This window comes from Xiphias gladius, chromosome 5 (assembly GCF_016859285.1).
Source record: "Xiphias gladius isolate SHS-SW01 ecotype Sanya breed wild chromosome 5, ASM1685928v1, whole genome shotgun sequence".
Taxonomy (NCBI): domain Eukaryota; kingdom Metazoa; phylum Chordata; class Actinopteri; order Istiophoriformes; family Xiphiidae; genus Xiphias; species Xiphias gladius.
In genome coordinates this window covers 12,452,271-12,470,698 of record NC_053404.1, presented here as the reverse complement: position 1 = coordinate 12,470,698, position 18,428 = coordinate 12,452,271, and the positions used below count along the sequence as shown (strand labels likewise).

Below are 18,428 nucleotides of genomic sequence, written 5' to 3'. Positions count from 1 at the left end.
AAACATCTGTACACATATTTTGCAGACACAACAATCTTTTGCATTTCACAATGAGGCCAATGTAGTGTAAAGTATTTCCAGTTTGCATTTATGATTGCAACATAATAAAAAAAAGCATGCTTTATGAATCTATAGAACATTTCCTCTATTTACCTACCATTACCTTGATCTAGCAGCAATACGTAGATACCCCGGAGCACGGGGGAGAAGTTGTTTTGAGTAGATGGGAGGGGGTGGGGGTGGGGGTGGGGGGGTGTTAGGGGAGAGAGGGATCCGAATTGAAATGTAAAGGCCAGCAGTGATCATGTGCAAAGGAGGGAAAAATTAGAAACACGAGTTTGTGTCTGTTTAAGAAATTCACAGTCGATAGCACAGTCCTGTATGTTCAAGAACCCCACGAAGTTAGTGGCTTTTCTCTAAATGATAATTATGGTTTCCCCATCCACAGATGTAGAAGCACTATGGAAAAGGCTTCATGTATTTCAGCTACTTCAAAGAGGGACACAGAATGTATTTTCAAAGTTGAAATAAAAACACTACATCATACAAAATTACGCTTGCTGTACAAGAGTTGTGATAGCGCTTGTAAAAAAGATAATAAAACCTGTTCAAGCCTCCTTTTTTAAATATCAGATTTATTCAAATTTGTTGTTAAATTGGCTCTCAGGAGTCAGGAAATTGCCAAATGCCATATCCAAAACCCTTATAAGAATTAAGTTTGCTTCCAGATATAAGGTGGTGAGGGCTGCAAGCTGGTGAAATGCTGTACGGACGCAAGTTTTGAGCTACCTTTCTGAATAACAAAAAAAAAAAAAAAAGGCAAATACCTCTTTCCCTTTGAAATGAGTCTAAAAAGGACTTGCAATAGAGGATGCTGGCCATGCTTTTGGTCTTGACAAAACAGTTTATCACAAAATCCCATTATCTACATATTCGTTTACTGAACAAAACTTGAACACATCAACACTTTCAGGCATCGCACAAGCTTATGTGCGATGGGATGCCTTTTTTTTTAACTTCAATGTAAAAGCATTGCCGCCTTTCAAGAGCACGTACCTAAATGAATATAGGAAGGAATAGTCCAGTGATTACAAACTTACACACACAAAAAAGATTTCCTCTGTACACGATTGTCTCAGTATTGTAAATAAAGTTTGTAATTTTCTTAAATTATTAGAAAACCTCTTTTTTTGTTTCTTCCATAAATGTCTTCCTCTCGCTGTGGTGGAAATCAATAGTACTTTGTAAAAGGCACGAGTCTTTTATCGTCGAGGTACCTTCTCAGTGGCATGACGCCAATCACAAAGTCACCGTTCATAAATAAGAAGCACAGGACTCCCAGGCCATTAACAGAGGAGCAGTCACTTTATCTGTCTGTCTCATGACGCAGGGGAGAATAAAAAGTAGTTAGACAGATAAGGAACATAGAGAGACAGGAGGTGAAGAGCAGAGGGGCGAAGAGCTAGAGAGATGGAGAAATGTCACCACCAGGAGTTGTGGGCCTGTGGTTTACTATAGCTGAGTTCTGTGGCGAGGCGAGGTGACATGAAGCGAGGCAGGCGAGGCCATCAGTAGCTCTGCTCTCCTCACAGGTGTGAACCCCGACAGAGTCCCGGCACAAACAGGGGACCATAAAACACTTTGACAGCTTCAGAAAGCGGCCAATTCACAGTAACCAGGGCAAGCAGCTGCAGCGCCGTAAATTCACCTCTCTCCTTCGTTTCCAGAAAAAAAGAAAAAAAAAAAGTTTAAGGTTAAGACGAAGTGTGACCGCATGTCAGCACATTGACCGTGTGCTCAGCCTTCTTTTTTTCCCATTCTCCTCTTCTTTTCTTCCTGTGAAGTGGAAGACAGACGCCAGGCAGCGCAGAGGGGCTTTTTTTCTGAGCTGTGGGGTCTGCGGCAAGCGTGGGACAGGGCTGGAGGGCGAAGGTAAAAGATTGCAGGGTGTGCTGAGGTGGAGCAGGGTGTACGACAAAGGGTGTAGTGCTACAAGTACTCCAGGTCTAGAGCATGGTGGAGGGCCATGAGATCTGAATGGCTGGAGATCCTCCAGAAGGGCATGTTGTGCTGTGGAAAGAATAAAAAACATTACATAATGTAAAGTTTTATTCAAGACATTTAAAAAAAAAAAATCTAAATTCTACATATTTTCAGGACTGAACCAGTTAGTCAATTAATTGATTAGTCAAATGACAGAAATTTATGGTGGTCTGCAAAATGAATTAATCCTTTCAGTCATTCATCACAGAAAAACGCTAAGAATTCTCAGTTTCCAGCTTCACAAATGTTTGGATTTATTGCTTTTCTCAGTTTTATATCATTGTAAACGTGATATATTTGGACTGTTGGTCCAACAAAACAAAGATGTGACTTTGGGGAACTGTGATGAGCATTGTACACTATTTTCTGACAATTTTAACATCAAAAAATAATTATAAAACAAGTCGATATGGAAAGTAATCTTTATTTGCAGCCTTTCCGCACACTCGCAAGAAGTGGTAGGAAGATTTTATGCTTTACACTGCAGCTAAGACGTTCAATGAATAAAGTAAGACTGGTTCATTCACCAGGAAAAGCAATCATATCAATAACACACACCAACTGATCTTCTTGCTCCCTTGTGCATACTTCTATGCAGCCAAATAGTACATCTGTACCCTCTAACTAATTTCTCTACTGCATCAATGTGTGGTATTATACCACCGAACTAATCCAGTAGCTGTCTTCAACCTCAACAGAAATGAACTCCCCACATTGTCTTTTGAATGTACCTCCTGCCTGTTAATGTGTGTTCAGGACAATGCAAATGAGCTTTTGTTCCCAAGCAGAGGACGGGGAAGAAACCTGAGTCGCAGAGAATGAAAGGAGCTTGTCAGGTAGAGTCCTCAGCTCCTCAGTGTGTGAAGCCCATTACCCTCCCCTTATCAAAGGTAAGGCCTCTACCCAGGCATATGTTCCGCTTAGGAGGGCCTGCACTGACCCTTAAAAAGCTCTTTGCTTTTTGTTTTGTAAATTTTCTTTGCTTTTAAGTTTAAAAGCTGGAGATGTTATCTGTACCTTCTCTCCAAGGAGATGGTAATAACTGAAGAGAATTGTTTCAGGGATTTTTTTAGGTGAAGGAATGAGGCCCAAGAGAACTTTTAGACATTTGCTTTTGTAGTTCCACACAGTGTCACGTCTGATATGCACCTCCTGACGGGTGAAACTGTTGTGTTATTTCATGTCCTCTCTGATGTTGACACAGAAACCTTTTACCACATGGCGTGTCGTGGGACTCACACCACTCAGACGGGGAAAAAACGCCTTATCCGTCGATCAATGTCACACTCTGAAAACTCAAGACTGAGAAAAAATATTTGCATCATTTTCCACAATCATCCCTCATGACCATAATCCCAGGGCGTGTTCGCATTTCATAATAAAGAGCTATTGCTTTACACACTTATCCAGGTTAAAGGTTGCTACTTCTTTCTAATCACTGCCTAATCACTCTTCATCTGTCCTCCCGCTTCTACTCATTGTTTACTGAGAAACAGGTAAAAAAGGGAGCTGGAGGCTTTTCAAAGGAAAACTTCATGTCTTCAACCTGACACTGTGACTCACCATAACTGTCAGTGAAATATGCTCCTAGGCCACTGATTAATTTGCTAATGAATATGTTTGCTGTGTGTGGCTTGCATGTGGCATTTGGTTTACATCCAAGCAGAAATGGTGAATACACAAATTGTGGAGCAAGAGCCAACAGGTAACATGAAAAGGGCAAGTCACATTCATCTGAACAGATACTGTCATGTTTCCTAAAAGTGTGCAGGAGATGTCGACTTTGAACCTTTCATGATCCGTCTTGTGCTTACAGGCTTGTCATTGAGGTAAATATTCTGATTTCAACAACAACGATTTAAGTCTCCTAATGCGTGCTCTATTTACGGTGTGCCTTCAACATGCCCGAAAGTGCCTTTCTAGCATTACATATACAGCATTACGCTGCTTAGGGGACTGAGCAGGAATATATAATTATGCCTTCTCTCCCCTCCCCTGCTCTGTAAACCTGAGATGGTGGAGGAAGAGCGCTGATTACACACTACAGACTTTCTCTCTTACACTTGGATGCACTGTAAGAGGATAAACACATAAAAGTAAAGGAAGACTGTTTATGAGGAGAGCTGGAGTGCCGACTCTTTTTCTTTGGAAAGGTATGGCAGGTATGTTTTGTGTTCCATAAGGATTCATAATGAACTTTCGACCTTACGGGAAGTAATCACAAGTCCAAACATTATCTTTTCTCCTAGCTGTATGTATGTGCTTCTGATAAGTGTTTTCACCAGATGACACCATTGCAGTAAGTGCTATCTATTATTCTAAGAGCTCTTACCTTTTTTGAGCCTTGCTCCTCTTCCACACCATCTCCAACAACAATGTAAACAACTTTCCTCCCGAACCTTTGAATTACTCGCTCAAAGCAGCTCTCCTTCCCTGTGGAGGAGTCGACAGAAGGATCTTAGTGGTCTTGCATGGATTCAAACAGATACACATCTACACTCACACACACACACACACACACACACACACACACACACACACACACACACACACACACACACACACACACACACACACACACACACACACACACACACATTTGCAAAGACACACACTGAAAACCATTGAGTTGATTCAGAGGCACAGGGTGACAAGAACCCCTTTAAAAACACCACAAGTACAAAATAGGGCTGAGTGTAAACACTTTGAGCTCAGCAAGGAGATGTGATAAGATCGGCGTTCAGATAAAGACAGTCTGAAAACCATTAACTCACTCCTTCTCCTCAAGCATGGAACAAATGGACTTAAACCAGCATACTGCAGGGTCTGGTTAGGAGGACTAGTGCGCTTAATGCTCCAAGAAACCCTTAGCTGTACTATGCTCCAACTCTGTTCTGATGGGCCTGAAAATGGCGCGGGAGTGAAGCTTGATGTTTATTTTTGCTTTGAAACAGCAAAGAAGGGGAAGGAGCGGAGGAAAAAGGGGGGAGATGGCTGGAGGGGTAGAAGGGGGGTCGTGTTGGTGTGGAATGACATAAATGTGCAGAAGTGGTTTCATATGCAGAGACTGAGCAGGAGAAGTCTGGGGAGGCCCAGCACAGGCCCAGCTCCAGAAAAATAATCCCAGGCTGATTAGACTGATTCCTCATAGAAGAACATCAACCCTCTCCAGTGACTGAATCTCCCACCCTGTCCACGCCTCAGTTCTGTCACTTAGGTAGCATGTGTGTCTAAACTTTTTACACCCACAATGCTAAAGTAAGAAGCATTCATGTCCCAAAGTGATAGATTGATGATAGAGGGGAAACTCTACATAATACATGAAGAGAATGTCAAATTACACACTTCAGAATATTTACCTATTTTGGTTGCACTATAAATATTCTCAATAGGAAAGACTATTCCCAAGCCATAGAGCAAGACCTTAGCCAGGGCAGGGATGAGCTGCGTTGTGGTCACCAGGATATTCACACAGTTTGACCTGGATTAGAGAAACAGAGGAGGAGAGGAAAGGGATGACATCAATTTGAATTAGTCTGTGGAACGACAAAAGAAAAACACAGTGTGCTGAAAATAAAGGCAAAGTAATGTATCAATTGTTTAAAACATGTCCTCCAAAAGCGACTTGATCTCGGTTCCTTTTTCCAAGTCTGTCCAAAAGACAAATTTGGAGCATTGTTGTTTTCTTTAATAGTTTGGGAGTACGGAGTTGTCTTATTTACACCACATGCGAGTTTATATACGCGTGGTATGGGACTGGGTACAATTTTCCTCACTGGAGTCCTACCTAGAGTGGATTAATGTTAGTGCTTTCAGTGCCAGTGTTAACCAGGAGTCCGTCAAGGCTTCAATTTCTGCTCGCAATTGCAACCAGGCTTCCCTTTTGGCTGGGCCCAGCAGACCTGAAACGCAGGGAAACATTGTTTGGGTTGGACCAGCCATGTGAATACCACTGAAATTTTCAAAATTTACCCTAACCAAGTGGTGTGGTATGTGTGCTTTTAGAACACACATGCAAACACTTGCCCACACAATGAGGGCATGTCCATCTGAAAACTCATTTCCACTCGACAGATCTGTACAGAGCAGCACTGCTTGTTGGGGATTACCTCCAACGTTATTTTTGTAGGTGGTGTAGATTTCTTTTACTCGTCTGTAGCGGAAGGCCAGTTTTCTCATCCAGTCCACGCCCCCCCGCACGCCTGTGGCAAGACATAGATTGGCACTGGTCGCTGCTGCGTGGAAACCATCAGCGCTGAAGTTATACGTACTGAGATTAAGACAAATAAAGAATCTGTTAGTGCAAGCTGCTTCATCATTGATGGTAGCTAAGCATATGGCAAATTTTATGTTGACTGATGAACCCAGAACCAAAGTGCAGTAATGTTGTACCTTAGATCCTGACCGTTGTCATCGGAGGACACATCGTCAATATGTACCTGGTCACATTCCTGCAATACACAAAACACACACTTTGAATAATGTGGGATTCACAAACTCTGAAGAAATACAATTTAAAGAGGTTTCTTTCTTGGGAAATGACACTACGCACATGTTCCAGGTCATTTTTCACTAGAAAAAAAAAAAATTTCTTCAGGAATTTGTGCTCTGGCTGGACACCTAAGTCTTAATCCCCCTTTGCCTTGACTTTCTCTTTCCTTTTAAATCAGCTCTCCACATTTTTCTTTCCCTGTACCCTCACCAGCTCTGTCCAAACAAAAATGAACCTAATCATCAGTCTGAATAGACTGCTACCACTAAAGAGGTCTAAAGATATGCACACCCATAGACATAACCAATTAAGTCCCAATCCAGCAACTCTAAACACTCCTCGTGTTAGTATTTGAACAGTTACAGTATGTATGAGAGTACATATATATACTGTATACATACAGTAAAAGGATGTATGTGGCTAGCTGAATATACAAAAAGACTTGGAACTAGTGGTCTGTACACGTGTGTATGTGTCTCTGTGTGTATATGTGTACATCTCTAAACATGTGTGCGCACCCCTCTTCCCCTTTCGTGGTGCCTGGCTCCTCTTGGAAAGGTAGAGGGATTCTGCAGCTCTGCACTGATTCCACCGATACACAGTAACACAATCCAGACTTTCTGGTAAATGTAACCTACTAGAAAAATTGAACCTGATGCTAACCGCCAATGAAATTATGACCTCTGATTGCTGCTGCGCCACACACCAACACAGCCCCGGGGCTAGTCAGCCAGCCAGCCGGCAAAAGAGCGGAGGAGAAAGCAGACTAAAAATCTGTTATTAGTTTTCCATTTATAGGAACACTCTAGTGCCTCCCCCTTCCTCCACTCTCTCCACCCCCCTCAGCCAGCTTGAAATGTGACAGAGTCCTGCCTTGGCATTCAGATCAACACATTTCCCATGGGGCAGAGCAGAGAGAGACTAGCGAGAGATGCTTTTTGCCATGGCTAACCATTTTGCCAACAGGAGGTTGAGCAATAGTCTTGTTAAGAGCAAAAGGCTTTGAAATGAATGTAACATCAACCTTTCAATTTTTTTAAATCAGCTCTAACATAAAATGAATAACAGAGACTATTTGATATCTCTATGAAGTAACTTAAAGAATTTCTCTGGAAAGCTACAGGTTTTAAATTGGCTGTCTAACTGCCAAAAATGTTAGTCTCACCTGTTTAAAGTTATGTGAGAAATAATAATTGAAAATTGAGGGAGAGAATTCCTCCGGTCTCAAGTATGAAAAATCCCTCCTGATTTTGTAAGCTTTTTAATTAAGTTTCATCCGGCTGTTAAGACAACCAAACACAGAAAAGGACTTCCTTGTTTTAAGTCAATCTAATGGAGGCCAAATGCTGACGTTATTGCATTCCTCTCTAATGCTAGAGCAGGGTAAGGGTAAGGGCTCTGGACCGTAAACCTTTTTTATTTTACTGGTTCCCCTCTGAACAAATTTTTCATCTCCCTGGATTTGTTGGGAGAGGGAGGGGAGAGCTACGTGAGGAGAAACTCAAACCAGCTGTTCTTTAACAGAATTAAAATCTTGACCCCCAACCCCAGCTCTAATGCAGCCATTCTCTCGCCAAGCCTCTCCCACCAAGCCCCGAGATCCAAAGAGGAAAAGACTTTGACCCCATGACCCCTCTCCCCTCCTCTCCGGAGCTCCGGCACCCCGATAAGGGGGTGGGAGGGTAGAGAGGTTGTTATGGAGGAGAGCAGCGGGTAAATGCTGGGAGAGAGGCCAAAGTGACCTCACATGGAGTGAGCTCTGAGCCCCGCGTTCCAGAAGATGGACTGCCAATTGGAGATGGGGTGCAGGCGGGGGCTCTTAACTCTATTGGCCTAATCTGTTTCCAGACACTCACGATCAGATCTTTAATAGTGGAAGAAAGCAGCAATTTGTCCCAGCTTGATGATCTGCAGCCAACAAACTTGTGGATAATTTATGTGCACAAATTATCCCAAAATTTTCCTCAGAACAGAACTCAAGCCAGACGTACTGATGTGCTTAATTCCTTAAGTAGTGGAGGCATGTCTGATTGTTTAGGAAAACAAAAACAGCACCCTGTGTTAAGCACCATATAAAGCCTGCTTTCAAAGACCTCCATTCCAGTGCAAGTGACTGGAATGCTTCTATTATCCAGTAATTACCTGCTGATGAATCAGTCTCAATCAGCCAACTGCACTGGCTCCTGCAACTTCTTTCACTTTGGTAAAGGACCATTCAGACCACTCATTTGGTATATCATTGCCTAATTGCATGCTCTCTCCTGATACCTTGTTGGATGACAATAGTTCCTCATGTTTATTCTTCCTATGTAATGTGTTTCTTTCAGAGTCTGACAGCCAGCATGGGTCAAAACAGATATCTGAGAACAATATTACTCAGCATGTTAATTATGGGCCTATTTTAGGTGCCAGAGCCAAAACTTCAACATGATCTGATATACATAAATATGTCTCAGTAATTAGGACTAACTGTAGCCATTATAACCTCCGCCTGATTATGAATGATTTTTCATGGACTTTTCCAAATCCTTAAAGCTAATAAACATATCAAACATCAACAACTGTATATGCTTAAAAATTCAAGAGCCCAAGAAAAACACAGCGAGTTGGGTTTAACGGTTTGAATGACTGTGCCCTTTTAATTTTGTTGGTTTTGCATGTTTACATTGTTTTTTCAATTCTGTAGCTATTACAGTGCGTAATTAACAGGTGGACAGGGCTCAAGAGCTCCAGATAGAAGTTTGTCTGTGCTGTGCTGTGAATAAAAGTGAGGGGGTTATTGGAAAAATGCGCAGACTCCAACAATTACTGTTCCCAGCTGGGGCTGGCATAAACCTCTGCACTGGCTCCCTGAGAGGACTGGGAAAGCTAATAGAGGAGGTGGCTGTGGGTAATGTTGTACAGTAACTTACACAAACTCATTAGGAGCCACTTCTGAAGGACTCGTAAACACCACAGAGCCATGAGTGGTGCAGGTTCAAGTCAGTTAAGTACAGTCGTATAGTCGAAAGTGGAAGGAAAGAAATAGTATGGGGAAGTGAATTTTACTAACTGATGGACTCGCTGAAGGTCTCAATTCAAATCTGGCATCGTTAGATGGATGGATCATGAACTGCCAAATACTGAGCATATAGAATGCAAATAAAAGAATATAAACAGTTTTGTGTTTCATAAAAAAGGATAAAGATAATTCTCTTATTATTCAGTGCAACTTTGTGATAAGGTATCTCATTTATAGGCATGCAGGACTTAATAAAAAGAATTCATAAGCACTAAAAGTTACTGTCACTGACTCAATGAAAGGCTTAAAAGTAAAAACAACAGGCAGCTATTATTTCGTTTTTATAACACTAACAATTGAATGACAGGCCTTCAACGTAGTGGCACACGGAGGTGCAGTATAAGAATTTCTTAGAACCTTTTGAACATCTCTTTTCCATCGAATTCCCCCATTCTCCCCTCACCAAGCAAACAGTGGTCCCTCTAAAACCTACAATCACCACTAACTCACACCAGATGTTCCTACTGTACTCAGGAGTGAAGACCCTCCACTAGAAGCAATTGCAATTACTCCTTATGCAAACACTATGTCTTTCTGTTAAATTCATCAGAAACATTCTTGAATCTTCTTTAATCTAAATTCCTTCAGCTACCAAACAAATGAAACGCCAAAAAATGTACAATTGAAGGTAGGAGGCTTTTGCTTCAGGATGAGTCCATCTCTACATCATTCACTCTCTCTTTCTTTTGCTGTCTCGCCACTAGTCTGCCGACAACTTTTCACTGGGGAGGAAGTTATCAGAGCCCTCTTTGTTCCCTTGGCATCTGTCATTAAGCAATCAGAAATGATGGCCTGAGTCTTCCTGTAGCCCTGGAAAGAGCTCAGAGTGGTGACTGCAACAGTCAGAGCCAGGCAGAAGAAAGAAACTCAGCAATGCATGTTACCAAAACACAGGAAGGACTGTGCTATCTGAACTAACCTTTAGACCTGTTTTTCCCATAGAGGTCTCGGTCACTACCGTACAGACAGTGTCCACTTTTTTGACGCAAGCTGCTCCAAGTTGCCCCCTCTCTATCATCTTCTCTCTCAGGTGAGTTGTTGAGGTGGGGGTGTGTGGTCAAAACCACAGTGTGAGTGATAACAGCCGTCATCACAGCATTCTTTGTGACCCTACAGGCTAATGCCATGTGAAAAAGGCTCATCCATGGTTCGCAGATTCTCAATACTACCACTCCACTGGCAGAGGCTGTCACCCCCCCTGTGGTCTGTGACCCCCAGCAACTTCCTTCTCTGTTCCCACCACAGGCACCCCTGTCTGGGGGGAAAGGAGGAGGGTGCAGAAGGGAGAGGGGCTTTGATTACCTGGGGGTCAAACACAGGATGAGGGTAACAAAGAAAGAGTTCTTCGAACCCACTTCATTCCAGTCGACAATCTGTGCTTGAACAGTCACGGAATTCAAACAGCGCCAAACAAAGCACAGGTATAGAGAAGTCTATGCTGGTTTTACAAAAATTCACAAAATCTGGAGAAGGGATCCAGAGGGAGCACAAGTACATTTTGCTCAGACACAGACTGAATTTTAACAAAATGGTCTGTAAAGTCCTGTTGTAATGTTTGGAAAAGTTGGAAAAGAAGAAAACAGCCCACAGGTAGGCAGTGAAAGTATAAATTAGCTTTGTGTGATGGATGAGCTGCTTCTCATTATTTCCTATTTTTGGCATTTCCAGTCCAAACCACACCTCAAAGGAGAGCAACATTAAATGCAATATCAAATCTCAGCCATTTCAGTATTTCCCTCCGCAACAAACGTATCCACAGAGAAACAGTTTCTTCCTGCCAAGAGAACTGTTGTTTGGACAAATCTGTGCAAGTTTCTGTTTTCTTCTTCCATAGACAATACTGGGCAGGTGACGTGTCTCCCTTCTTAATTCAGGACAAGAAATCTATTCTTAAATATCATTATTTGTCACCAGACAGTAATGTTATATTTTCCATGCACCCTCAACCCCTATTGGTGCATGAATTGGCTGTGTTGGGATAGTGGGTAGAGGGTGGGGGTGAGGTGGAGTTCTGTGAAGCAAAGATTGACAAAGTGTCACTTTCTCTCTGTAGTCTTTCCAAAACACACCAGTGGCCCTGCCTTGAGACTTGACGGAATTCTGTAGAGGAGCATGACAGAACTCCTGCATCAGTGGCCAGGCAAATGATGAAATACCCACATCACTGTGTGCAGAGCTAAAGAGGACATTCTGAAAATGGCTTAGTTTACTGTTGCAATTTTGTTTCAGCAGCATATTTCATACTGAAAGTAAAAAAAGGAACATGAACTCTTAATCTTGATGGGTTACTGTTCTGTTATGATTGTGGTAGGTATTTCAAACATAAATACAAAAATCAGTGCCACAGAGCTACAGTGTTAATTGGAAACCAATCAGCTGAGTGACCTAATGTCGTGATTCAAAGAAAAGCACAGTAAGTGTTATGGTCCTCCTTAATGGGAATAAAATCACAAAAAAAGTAAACTATCAAGGAAAACACCATAAAGCTACCGATCATATGGAATGGTGAGTACAGGATCTGACTTTCTGCTCTGGGACATAAAACCAACAGAAAAGCTCCACACTAAGAGGCTCTTGAGGGCCACTAGGAAAAGGTAACCGTGCGTTTCACAGCATCTCTCATTAACAGGCAGCCCCTGGGTGAGAGTGACAGAGGAGGTTTTAAACCTGTGAGTGCAGGCTGGGAGCTATAAAAGGCAGTCAGCTCACAGTGTCACAGGGTTGCTCTGCAGGTAGGTGTGTTTGAGTGTGAGAGTTTGTGGGTACTTTCAAGAGTGTCTGTATGTGTATATTCAGACTTTGAAGCACAGCATGTTTAGAGTGCATGTGCATGAGAGTTTGAGAGAGTTTTACCCACACAGCATGGAGGCATCAGTGGACTAATTTAAAATGTTCCCACCTTTATAGACCTCTCCCCCTCTCTGTCCCTGTGAGTGGTTTGCCCCCATGCCCTTTATCCTCCAGACAAGGAGGGTTGTTTTCTCACCCAGGGAGGGGGGAAGCGGCAGCCCCCGTACCCCACTGAGAATGGAGCACAGGGGGCTTGGCCAACGAGAGAGAGGCCCTTAGTTCCCACATACTGCTTGTTGTTAGTGTTTGGGCTGCAGCAGTGCACCTACAGTAAACTCACACCCTGAGTCACAGCAGAGCTGTCAGTCTTCCCAGTGAGCTCAGCCTCAGTGGGCTTCATTATACACATCACTTTAGACCATCAATTAACGCCACATTCAACCCAACACCACACCTGTAGCGTAAAAATGGTATCCAATGAAGCTAACTGACTATATTTCAAAAATAAGATACATGAACGACAAAACTTCTTAGTTATTTACTTGACACAGTATATTATTTTGAAAAAAGGTTATTTGTTTTGTCAGAGTGTAATTCTGAAAATAAACCGATACTGATATTACCTTACTAATATGATGTTGCTGTTAATTAACAAAATACACAAATTATTGATTTTGTATCAAGTTTTGTATCAGATTAATCCACTGATTATATGTTTATCTCTACTGAAATACAGCTTCTTCTACAAGGAAAATGAATACAGTGGAGATCAACTCAATATGGATCCTATTGCTGTGAATTACTTTCCTAATACTTTCTTCAGTGAGAGAATTTTTGATGATAAAAACAGATTGTGCTGTTCATACAGTACTACTGCTGTCCTTTAAAGGGCTGAGCAGTAAATGGTTTGTGTGGGATGATCGATAGAGAGATTTGTGTGTCTGGTTTATGAGGGGAAATCTTTTGGGGAGGTGCAGTATTTCTGGGACCCACTATCTAACCGTGGATGAAAAAAGAGAGTGCTGATCCACAAAAAGGTTAGAGGAGAAAGAGGGAGAGAGAGAGACGTAAGGGTGAAACTGATCCCTGTTGACCCCTTCGGCATGCCCTCTTTCTTTTTATGACTTTCCTCTGTATCGTCACTCATCAGCTCAATCAACACAGCCCAGCCTCCATTCGCACACACTCTGACTCACACACTTGAATGCACGTAGTACACAAGATTAGGGTGTTTGCTATGGCTTTGGTGGGCTGAGCACAATATTATGCTTAATTGTGATGTTTATAGGGCTGTAAACAACCCTTATGAGTTTAACATGTTTAAAACAGATTAACGAATCTTAAAAACTAGCATTTTAATAGCAAGCAAGTAAAATAACACTGAACTGCACATTTTGTGAAGTTTTAAAGAAGCAGAGTCAATATTTAATGTTACTGCGCAGAGGCTGGCAGGACAACAGTGTTAAGACTTAGATGGACCACTCAAACACACCGTTAGGCCACTAACTCTGCACCTGTGTTTCTGCACAGCCTCTGGGGTCTCCCTTTATGGCTTAGGCTAAATTAGATGGACCATATGCATTTCTGCACATGCTTAAATACATAACTGCTGCTGGCTGTGGTATTTATAGCTGGACTCTATTTAGCGCTATCTGAGATGGAGGACTGTAAATCAACAGAGAGGAAACACAACCGGTTAGGCATTGCTGAGAACTGGCACTTAACACTTGGACTGGCCCAGCTTGGTTTAAGAGGAGAGATCTATATGCCTTCAAGACAATGTAACTCCTCCTCTTGTATGATGTTTAACGATAATCATTACCATGTTTGCAGAGAGGTCTTTACAGTGCACAGTTTAAAAAGCGTTTTTGCAGCAGACCACAGATAGCTACTTTATTCATAATGGAAAAAAATCTGAAGCTTTTCAGTGTCATAACAAAATCTAATAATTTGGTTACTGCGATAGAGCAGAAGAAATAGATGTGCTGCGTTTTAAAATAATTTTATAAGCAGTCTAAGCTGGCAATTCATCTGTGAACAGTTTCATCACACATGAAAAGAATCAAAACACAGGACAGATGTTGAGCAAAACCACATTTGAGCGTTGTCACAAACTTCAATTTCTTCAAATGATTGGGGCACATCTATTAAATAAAGTGCAGCTAGAATGGATTCTATATGGCCAGGGCATAAGGAACTATTTAACCAGCCAATTGCAGCCAATTAACTTTGATCATGATGACTGCATTTGGAATCTTAGTCACACGTCTGTCTGGGGGAGTATGAACATTTTCTCTCTCTGTGTGTCTCCCCCGTTTTTTCCTCCTTCTTTGGTTTGCAACATGTAACAAAGCCGAACAAGGCGGTGAGTAATGAGACTTGGCAGACTGGCAACAAATCTCTTCACACTTAAGTATCAAACAAAACATTTCCTCTACTGTGAGGTCACTGTGATGCAGGACACTGAGGAAAAGTGCTGGGTCAGTAGGGTCAAATTCACTGGGAGAAAGAGACCAAGAGGAAAGGCAGGGCCAAAAATTAAAGAAAAAAAAAACTCAGTAAAATTGTAAACAGAGAATTGGACAGAGCAAGTGTCAAAGGAAATGACATGAAGATGAATTGCTTTGTTTATTGCTAAAATGTGATGAGTATGGCTAGTTAGCTAGGTTTGACACCTGGATCTGGACAGTGGATAGCGGGTGCATTTCATATCTGTGTATATGTATGAACAAATGTGGCTCATGCTTTTCTGTATATACAGTCTGAGCCTATAGGCATCCCTGACCCTCTGGTCTTTGCTTCACTGCTCCCCGTAGAGAAGCAGACACTCAGACACCCCGGCACATGCACACACACACATGCACATACACACACCTCCCTACCCCTGATCCCTCTATGCCTGTGCCCCAGGGGCAGATTTTACACTAGCCATACATGAATCAGGGGGGAAAAGAGGCATGGGAGGGGTGACAGTCGGGGATTTCATGCTGTGATGGAAGGATCTGTGGTGTATGTGGACAGCGACACCAAGCACACAGCATGACATACAGACAGACAGAGTGGCCACAGAAACACTAGAGCCTGACAAATTGCACTAGTCGCTATGGGAGTGGGAAGGAGGTGGGGATGGCGGCAGGCTGGTGACCCAGGAATGACAGAGACTGACAGCACATGTAAAATTCATGGTATCCCTTGGGCTCCGAGGGAATACTTCACCACTGTGGGACTGATAACTGAGAAACAGGCTCCAGGCTATGAAACAGTTGTTGTTGATTTTTACTAAAATCTTAATGGAGTGTTCTTAAGCTCCTGCTAGAATTAATAACTTATCTGACCACTAAAATCACCACAAAATGAACAGAAGGCATGTGCGCAGAATAGTAACATTGCAATGTACTAAAGAAAGCTTAAAGAAAAGAGTAAAAATACACAAATAGACCCACCTCTAAGTCGTTAAAGAATAGGTGTGTGTCGGCCAAGTTGAAGATCATTTCTTCCATCCTCAGGCCTAATGATACAGATGTCGGTGGGTCCTGAAAAATAGGAAAAAAACAATTAAATAATTTTTTTTTTTTCTGAATATTGAGTTATTTTTAATATTAATGTAATATAGTAAATAACTCTGCTCCCTGTAAGTCACTCAATTAACACAATCCTTTTAAATTCCTTAGCAGGCTATTCCCATAAAAGACGACATTAGCTGGACTTGAAAGTTTCAGCCTCTGTTTATGACCCACCAAAAGGGACCAAAATAGTCATCAGAAATGCCACAGACTTGAATTAATGCAGTAAAAGCATTTCTTTTTTCAAGAGGGGTGGTTGATTTAGAAGAGATGGGGTCACAGCCTCATTGTAAATAACCCGTTCTCCACATACTTGTGCTGATACATCATTTGATTGCTCTCTAGGTGATATAACCGAAGTTTCTTTAGGTCAACAGCCAAAGTGGTGTTTATTGATAGATATTAAAAATAATTCAAATATATAATTAATACTGATAGTTCCCTGCATTGTGCACAACTGTAATTTTTTCCTTAAATCATGATCTCTGTCAGTAATGTAACACATGTTGTAATGGTGATATGGTTGCACTGTCTGTAAGATAATACCAAGAGAGGAGTGAACTACATTGTAAATAGTTAATGAGCCTGTGACAATGTGTGCAATTTTTCCTGTTAAAAAGATAATGAATAGGCAACAAGTCTTTGGCGCATTTTCACATAAATATTTATAAAAATATAAGCCTTGTGTAATTATTTTTCACATATTAACAAAATTGCTTAAACACATTTACTTCAGCCTTAGAAAAATTACTTGAGCATACTATTATTAAGTTTTGTTTCAGGGCTAAATAAAATACAAAACATATTATGATTAATTACCTAACTGAAGAGAAGTGGTTCCATTCTTTGTTTTGCACAAATTGAATTTCTTTTTATCTTGAATCACTAATCAGCACATTGTCAGCAGCAAAGGATAAGGACAGACAATAGCAGGCTGTAGAGTAGGATTTTCTGCAGCTGCGTGAGACCATATTAAAGACAGGTCAGGCAGGACCAGAAGCAGGGATTACGGAGTTAAACCACCTGAAGAAACACCTGAGCTTTCTGCTGATTAGCTGTCACACCCCACAATGCTTATGTTTTCACTAAAATGACAGAGGACAAACAACACAAGTAGAGCTCAATCCCCACGTCGAGGCTTTCTCCTTCCTCTTAACCTCCCAGTTCGAATCAATCTTTCAGTCAGAATTCATCAAAAATAATTAGTCTCCCACATAAACAGGCTACCAGCTCCCTCTTCCCAAACTCTGACGCTGTTGGGTGATCTAACATTAAATGCTGGTTTGGTGGGAAAAGGCAGTCTTCTCTCGCGCAAATGAATCCTTTCCAATTAAACCTAAACAATCAGTCAATGAGGGAGTTAAGAATACAAGCAGGCCAGAAGGCCAAAGTGCTGCTGCTGTCATTGCTCCAGCACCACCTGTCCCAAGATGTCAGTGCCATCCACAGGGGCGCCAAGTACCCCCCCTACCAATAACACCCCCCATCCCCACCCATTTTAAGCTCTAGCTCTGGCCAGCCCAATGGCAGCACAGCTGGCCTCAGCCATCAGCTTTATGAGGGTGAGCTGCCTTGATGCCAATTAAAAGAGCTGATAAGAACAGCAGTGTGTTTATGTGTGTATGAGGGAGAGAGAAAAAAAAAAGAGTCAGAGAGACAGGGCAGGAGGTCACAGTAAGAGAGAGAAAGTGAATGTGCGCTCAATCAGATACACATCTATTTATAGTAAGCTCAAAGCAGCTAAGAGGGAAAACTGTTTTGTAACTTTTTTGTTTATGCCACTAATATGGGGATGACATGAATAACAGACAGGAGGGAAAAGAAGGGGACGAGACAGAGTGGCTGCTCTGGTGGATGGGTGGATGTGGGGGAAGTTGTTCTTTACAAGTAGGTAGTTTACAGATCTGCATTTGTGATAGCCTTTGAGGTAGCGTGCTCTGTGGTATCTGTGAGTACGCATGTCTCCCCCTTATAATACTGCTTTATTGTGATATTGTCAGCAGGTTGGAGCATGAGGGGAAAAAAAATGGTAAAGAAGGGACTGAAATAGCAGAGGAGAAAAACAGGGAACAAAAGAGAAAACAGAGTGAGAGGGATTCTAGCGGATGTCACATCCTATAGCTGAGCTCTGATGGAATGGGCCCTTATGGAGTCAGGAGTGTTTCCTGTTTCAGAGGAGCACACTGGAGACCCTGTGTGTGTATGGTTGAAGAGTCCCTCAACACTGAGCCACAGCTCCCTAAGCCTTAGCTCTCTCTTTACCCAGCATGCAGGACTGAGAATAAAGTAAATAAACAATTGAGGGTCGTGGGGCAGCCCTCTTTCACCCCAAAAACAAAACACTGCCCCCATCAAACACCCCCCCATACCAGAAAAAGGCACAGAGCATGGGCCGGAGACATTAAGCTGTCTGACATACGAGGAGCAGTATGTCATTTTCAACTTCAAAAGCTCACACTTCCATAGTCAAAACAACTGG

At 42.1% G+C, this 18,428-nt stretch overlaps 1 protein-coding gene across 1 annotated transcript in view; it reads right to left on the bottom strand.

The window, feature by feature from the left end:
• Positions 1-856: 856 nt before the first annotated feature.
• eya1 (EYA transcriptional coactivator and phosphatase 1) overlaps positions 857-18,428 on the bottom strand; it is a 61,935-nt gene continuing 44,363 nt past the window's right edge. Inside the window, exons 12-18 of the mRNA XM_040126843.1 lie at positions 15,830-15,919; positions 6,436-6,494; positions 6,153-6,313; positions 5,831-5,945; positions 5,403-5,524; positions 4,376-4,476; positions 857-2,070 (exon numbers count right to left, since the gene is read on the bottom strand). Coding sequence (XP_039982777.1) covers positions 1,990-2,070; positions 4,376-4,476; positions 5,403-5,524; positions 5,831-5,945; positions 6,153-6,313; positions 6,436-6,494; positions 15,830-15,919 — 729 coding nt within the window. The 3' untranslated portion in view covers positions 857-1,989. The remainder of the gene's footprint in view (positions 2,071-4,375; positions 4,477-5,402; positions 5,525-5,830; positions 5,946-6,152; positions 6,314-6,435; positions 6,495-15,829; positions 15,920-18,428) is intronic.